Source organism: Gymnoscopelus braueri, assembly GCF_963280865.1.
Source record: "Gymnoscopelus braueri genome assembly, chromosome: 8".
NCBI classification, from domain to species: Eukaryota; Metazoa; Chordata; class Actinopteri; order Myctophiformes; family Myctophidae; genus Gymnoscopelus; species Gymnoscopelus braueri.
The window spans coordinates 25,119,764-25,126,011 of record NC_137609.1 but is presented as its reverse complement, the minus strand read 5'-3'; the positions used below and the strand labels follow the sequence as shown (position 1 = coordinate 25,126,011).

Genomic DNA, 6,248 nt, shown 5'->3' with positions numbered 1-6,248 from the left:
ACACATGTGGCCCATATGTTCTCTCCCAAAATGAAAGGAGTAGGCTCAATTCCTCTGGGGTCATGTCAGGACAGACAGGGTGAGTTCAGGGCCAGATGATCAGGGGTCATCCAGTCAGTGTTGTATTGCTTACATTTACTCATTTATTTGTGAGGGACAGCATATATTAACCACTTAAACCCCAGCATGCTTATTCTGGGGGAACATTCGCCAAAAATAGCAGATCTACAGCTCACGTAGAAAGAATTGCAGATTGTAACTATCATATATCATACTAATTATCTATCTTAATAATCTTAATATAAACATACTGCAGCCTACTTCAGCTATTTCTGAGGACCAAACATTGCATTTAAATGTTCTCTCCATTAGACGTTTACACTGAAAACAACCAATCTACAGGGTCAAAGCCTTAATTTACCTTCTATCTCACCATTGTCATTGTCAGTGTTTTTCTCACATTATCTGCCTGGTTACGTATGATATGAATGAGTGTATATTAAGTAAGACTCTCCTCAATACATAGTAATCTATGTGCAATTGTGCCAGAGTCAAATCCGGAGTCGGTATTAATCCAATCCAATCTTCCTGCAGGGAAAAAATAATCTGCTGGATTAAACTAGATTTGGAATTTGAATAAAATGAATAAATAAGGCAATCAGACCAAATCCTTTTGTGCAATGTTTTGGTGACATCTAGTGTTTAAGGAAGATTACCACAGCAGTTCACACAATGAATGGCCACATGCATATATTTTATTTTCTACAAATGCTATTGTTGATTTCCTAATGAATAAAGTAAAAACTGAGATTATCGGTCATCAGTTCAAACTAGGAAGAAAGGCTGAATTTAGAGCTCAGCTCGACTTCCTGTCTTTGATGACTAAAAAAACAAGCCAGAAATCTTGGTGTAATTATGAATTCAGTTACATTGAATCAGCCACACCAAGTTAATCTGCCATAAAAAATATAGCAAGAATTCAAGTATTCGTGTCCAAACAACATTTATCCAAGTTGGTCTTTCTTGGTCCTTCTCCAAGCACAAGTTTGATTAATTGTGAAGGTTAATTGTGAAGGTTGTTAATCCAAGTGCTCCAGGAGCAAGCCCAGCTGAAGTGTCCTGGTAAAGTGTACACTCACACCTGCACATTGAGGTTAGTAAATGAATAGAGTAGGCTACTCCACCTACTGTCTGAGGTGGGCAGTACATCCAAATGATTCATTTTACTTGTCATTACGTTATTGAAACTTGGCATTGATGGAACACTTCTGAATGAATTGAGGAAAAAATTACCCTCTGCAGAAAGGAGAGAAAGGCCATTTTACAATTATGTCTTTATTTCTTACTATTGCTTTGCAATAATATCATACTATGGTACTATCGTACTATGCCTTTGGTGGTAATAATAAAACCAAAGCAACACACAAATATGAGCATAAAAAAATACAATACTATGGTATAATACTAAGTAATACTGTAAGGACATGACATGGGAATTAAGAACAAAAATAGAAAATGCTCAAGCTAATTGGACACATTTTACTTACTGTACTCAAGATAAAAGTACCATTGTTGCAATAATACAGTATTTGATGTGAAGACTGAGCTAGCAGAATACAAAGAGCCTAAAATGAACTTTCAAGCATTTTTTACTGTATAGTGAGAATATGCACAGAAAACAGAGAGACATAAAATGAAAGCATCTTTCAAATATAGATTGTTATGATGGGACCTTGTGTGACCCTTGATTATGTAAGGAATGTGTATATGATGAACAACACCCTGTAACTCATCTGTTTCCCCAGTTTGGCTATTAAAGTACACATTGCACAGGCACGTAGTTCCAGCCTGTTTCATGATGTTAAGGTACACTGTGGGTCAAAGTATACTTTCCTCTCCCAAAAGGTATCAATGCCAGCCAACAGGCTGACAAAGGTCAAATAAAATAAAATAAAAAACATTAGAGGAGATATCGTAGAAATTATATTCTTTGTGATCTGTTCCTCCCTTGATCATCGTAATGATCATGTTAAAAAAGGATTTGAATTCTTTGTGGTTACTCTTCCCTTCACTCTACACACAAGTGTACATTATGTGATGTATGCTAAAAAAGACAGCAAGTAGTGCAGTGTCTATTTAAGTGCTCAATATTTATTTCAGTCAATTTCATTCTTTGTAATATTTACTTGGCCAGTGCAAATGAGGTCAAAGATGTATTCTATGGTAGACAGGTAGACAAAAACATGAATTAATAGGCAGTACATAATTAGTTAGCTCATCATTAGCCCTGAATTTCTATATAATTAGCTATGAGATGAGGCAAAGATAAAGAACACAGTGTTGACTCATTATTGTTTAGTCTGGTGATCTTTTAAATGGATATAATTTCTTTAAAAAAATATAATCCATAAGATATAACACTTATGACCATGCATAACAGCGCAATGCATTTTGAAGGGAATAGCCAGATTTAATGTTTTTATGTTTGTATGCCCAAAGCCAATTTGGGCTGTATTAGTAGAGCACTACTGTCCCCTAAAGCCAAACATGAGACAGTACAGCCCCACGGTTTCTGATGTCCCACCAATGTACAGCTCCATGGACAATACATGAAGGAAAACAACGACTGTAACAGTACCCAGGAAGATCATTTGGCATAACATGATTGATGAATGATCCTGCTCTGAACTGATAGCACCACAGTACTAAAACTCGTTCAGATGTATAGGAACAAGTAAACAGTCTTTGAATCCATAAAGATAGTCTCTCATATTTGTCAGTGCAGCAGCTCTTGGCTGTACTTCAGTATGGCACCATTGGTCAAGGGCTTGGTTTTCTGGCTTCTAAAACCTTGGGAGAGGATTTGAAATTATTTACAAATGCTGATTGGACTTCCACTGCCTATAATAGGAACAACATAGGTGAATCTCGAGTGAAAAGCGTCTTAACCTGTAGGTTATGGACTCAAAAGACCCACAGCCACAGGAAGTGACATCACCAGTGACAGAAACCACGGGGCAGATTGGAACATCACGCTGATTGCAGAGCAAATTGGTAGGAGCCCTGCAAAAAATAATATGGATTTAACTTTTCATTCATAATCACACGACTACACAAACATTTTACTGCATTTCCATAATGCTATACTCACTTTGATGCACAGCCAAACTGTTCTCCTTCCACTCGCTGCCCTGATACACCCTGCAGGTGAAGGTGTAGGGCTTATCATCAAGTAGCGGGGCCCAGGTGAGGCGACAGAGGGAGGGAGTGACCAGGCTTACGTTGGCCCTCCTGCGGTTGTCTATGGACACAAAGGTCACCATGTTGGGATATGTGGTTCCCACCAGCCGGCTGTCCTGTCTGTACTCACAGTAAGGTCCAGGGTGCTGATAGGTGGGTGGGAAGTCACAGTCCACCCTCAAATTTTTCTCCAGATAGGTAATACAGGGATACATCTGAGGGCCGCGCGGGGTGAAGAAGAACCCAGAGACTGTGGTGACTAAAACATAGCACACAAGAAAGGAAAGATGCCTAAAATGTAACAGATCTGCTTAGTGACAACCAATGAAAGATGGTACTGTTACTACATGTGTGACAGAAAGGAGAATTCTTCTTGAATCAGCTAGACTGTTGACAATAGAACAATTTCATGGAAATTCAGATTGTTTTTTTTAGTTCTGTCATGAGCATTTAAGTGTGATCTAAGGTTGATTGGCAAAAATGTAAGTAGGCCTAGGCCTATTTACTTTAAAAAACTGCAATGTTTTATCTTTACTGAAAATAATAATGATAATAATACTAATTACCAACAATTACAATAGCTTTCCAATGCATATAGCAGGAATAAATAGTTTCTTAGACAAATTACTTTTTGGAGCAAGTCACCCAAAACCAGTATGCCTAGTAGTTTCACCAAAAATGGAAGATAAATTGGCCATCTGGCGTCAAATTTTGCTATTATCTTTGTGTTCAGAAATTAGAAATGAAACCGCCCTGCTTTTTGGACATTAATCCAGTCTGTGTGGACATAAGAAACACATGTTATTTTGCTATCATAAAGATGGATGTGTATAGGCTGCTATAGGCCAAATGGTTGGGGAAATCATGAGTATTCACGACATTGCTATATTTCTCTGCTTCTCAAATACAAGTGAATCACTTAGGCTATTCCAGTTCCATTGATTCCTTCCACACACAAACAATTAAAATAGCAATCTGCTAGTAATTTAAATGCTAGCCTACTGATGATAGGATTTAAATGTATGTCAAATCATTTAAATTAATGTCCAATATAAGACTATAGGCTAGAAGAACATAAATAGACAGATAACCTCAAAATGGATCATACATTTTAAAGTGAAAAGGTTTGTCACGAATCATTCAAAGCCGAGGTAAAGGTGGTTTGATAATATCTCATATCAAATCAACTTAAGCAGGTGAAGAACCTGCAGCAGGCTATTATAGCCTGTCTGATTTGTGCAGGGCAGCATAGCCTACCAAACAAGAGGCACGTCGCCGTGGCGTGGTGCAGATGCGGCTCCATTGCTTTCTGTCCGGTCAGCTCAATGACTTTCTACCTGCAGGATAACATGGGACATCATTAGGCAACTTGTACACCCCTACTAGACGCTCTATCATTTTGAGAATCGTAGAATTCGTTAAGTCACGAATCGTCGCGTAAATGCTAGCCTACCAATATAACCTAAGTTATAACGAGATCTGGTAGTCCGGACTCTGGATGGAGGAGCCTACTTGGCATCACTCTTTTAAAGGCTCCTAAAACGGGAGACTACGCCCTTGCGGTGTCCAGTAGGCTGCTCCACTGCACCAAGCATCCTAGCTCCAATCGCAACCTCTCCCTCCGCTATATAGCTCCGAGATGAGGTTCCACTGCGTAGGGTTCCGGCAGAGTGCGACACCGGCAAATATTGGCCAATATTGTTGATTCTTACCCTTTTCCGCACATCGTATCCAAAAAGTACCGGTCGTCCCCCCTGCTCTCAGATGTTGAAAATTGTAGCGGTCAAGACATTTTTAACGACGGGTTAAAAACAAGCGTTTAAATAACTTTTTTAGTCAGCCTGTGCCATGTTTTCCCAATGCAACCTCGACGGGAGCAGTTCATCTCAGTTCATCTCATCTACTGCGCATGCGGACGGGAGTTGGCCGGCCACAGGCTGACTAAATACACGATTTAAAAAAAAAGTTGTTTCAACCCGTCGCTTACATTATCTTGACCGCTAAAATGTAAAACATCTGAGAGCAGGGAGGACGACCTTTACTTTTTGTTTACAATGTGCGGAAAAGGGTAAGAATCAACTATATTGGCCACCGTTCGCCGGTGTCGCACTCTGCCGGCACATATTGCAGCGGAACCTCATCTCGGAGCTATACAGCGGAGGAGGAGGTTCCAAATGGTGCTACAAGCATCCCTTCTCTCATGCACATTCCTGTGTAGCCTAGCTCAGACTGCACTTGACACAGTGCGTCTGAAATGTGTGGCTAAATTGCAGACAACACAACTAAAAACGCCATTAGTGATCTATATGCCAGCTAAACATTTAACCCGTTTCCCAGGATGTCAAACAGATGTTCTTACCTGTTTGTTCGTTCCTTTATATTGTGCCGTCCGATCTGCTGCAGCACCAGTATCTCATCCCACCCATTACCAGCTGTCTGTGGCATAGCTGTGTGAAATTGAAACATTTCTCCAAAACAGGCTGCAGCAACTCATGCAAAATATAATGAAAACACAATTCTATCCTGTTTATTTTTTAACAGGGATGATATGACCGGAGTCCTTGATGAATACCATGGATTTGTTAATTTATTTTTGACATTCCTTCATCTGCAGAATTAGCTTTATGCAGTGGAAGCATAAACTAGGCTATAGTCTACTTTTTTCGAAAAGCTATAACAAGCTATAAAAACAAGTAATGATGACAAAATCATTATCATCATCATCATCATTATCATCAGCAGCATTATCATCATTATAATACTAATAATTGATTCTGATTCTGAAATAAAACTGATGCTGATAATAATAATAATAATAATAATAATAATAATAATAATAATAATAATAGGCCTCATAATAATAATAATGATGATGATAATTATAATAATAATAATAATAATAATAATAATAATAATAATAATAATAATAATAATAATAATAATAATAATAATAATAATAATAACAGCAATATATATTTTCAGCAACAGACTCAACTTCTGGGTCAGTG

The 6,248-nt window shown here is 38.3% G+C and overlaps 1 protein-coding gene across 3 annotated transcripts; it reads right to left on the bottom strand.

Moving 5' to 3' along the window:
• Window positions 1-1,319: 1,319 nt before the first annotated feature.
• Window positions 1,320-5,675, bottom strand: LOC308090556 (uncharacterized protein). Of its 3 annotated transcripts, none has more exons than XM_080435778.1 (5): window positions 5,600-5,675; window positions 4,498-4,577; window positions 3,152-3,499; window positions 2,950-3,063; window positions 1,320-2,850 (listed from the first exon to the last, which is right to left on the bottom strand). In XM_080435778.1, the coding sequence occupies exons 2-4, from the start codon at window positions 4,541-4,543 to the stop codon at window positions 2,957-2,959; spliced, it is 501 nt and encodes a 166-aa protein (XP_080291904.1). In that variant the 5' UTR covers window positions 4,544-4,577; window positions 5,600-5,675; the 3' UTR covers window positions 1,320-2,850; window positions 2,950-2,956. The 3 variants fall into 3 exon arrangements, with proteins under 3 accessions (XP_080291904.1, XP_080291903.1, XP_080291905.1); XM_080435777.1 differs by lacking the exon at window positions 5,600-5,675 and adding an exon at window positions 4,694-4,818; XM_080435779.1 differs by lacking the exon at window positions 5,600-5,675 and adding an exon at window positions 4,694-4,724 and having other exon boundaries at window positions 4,498-4,573.
• Window positions 5,676-6,248: the final 573 nt, after the last annotated feature.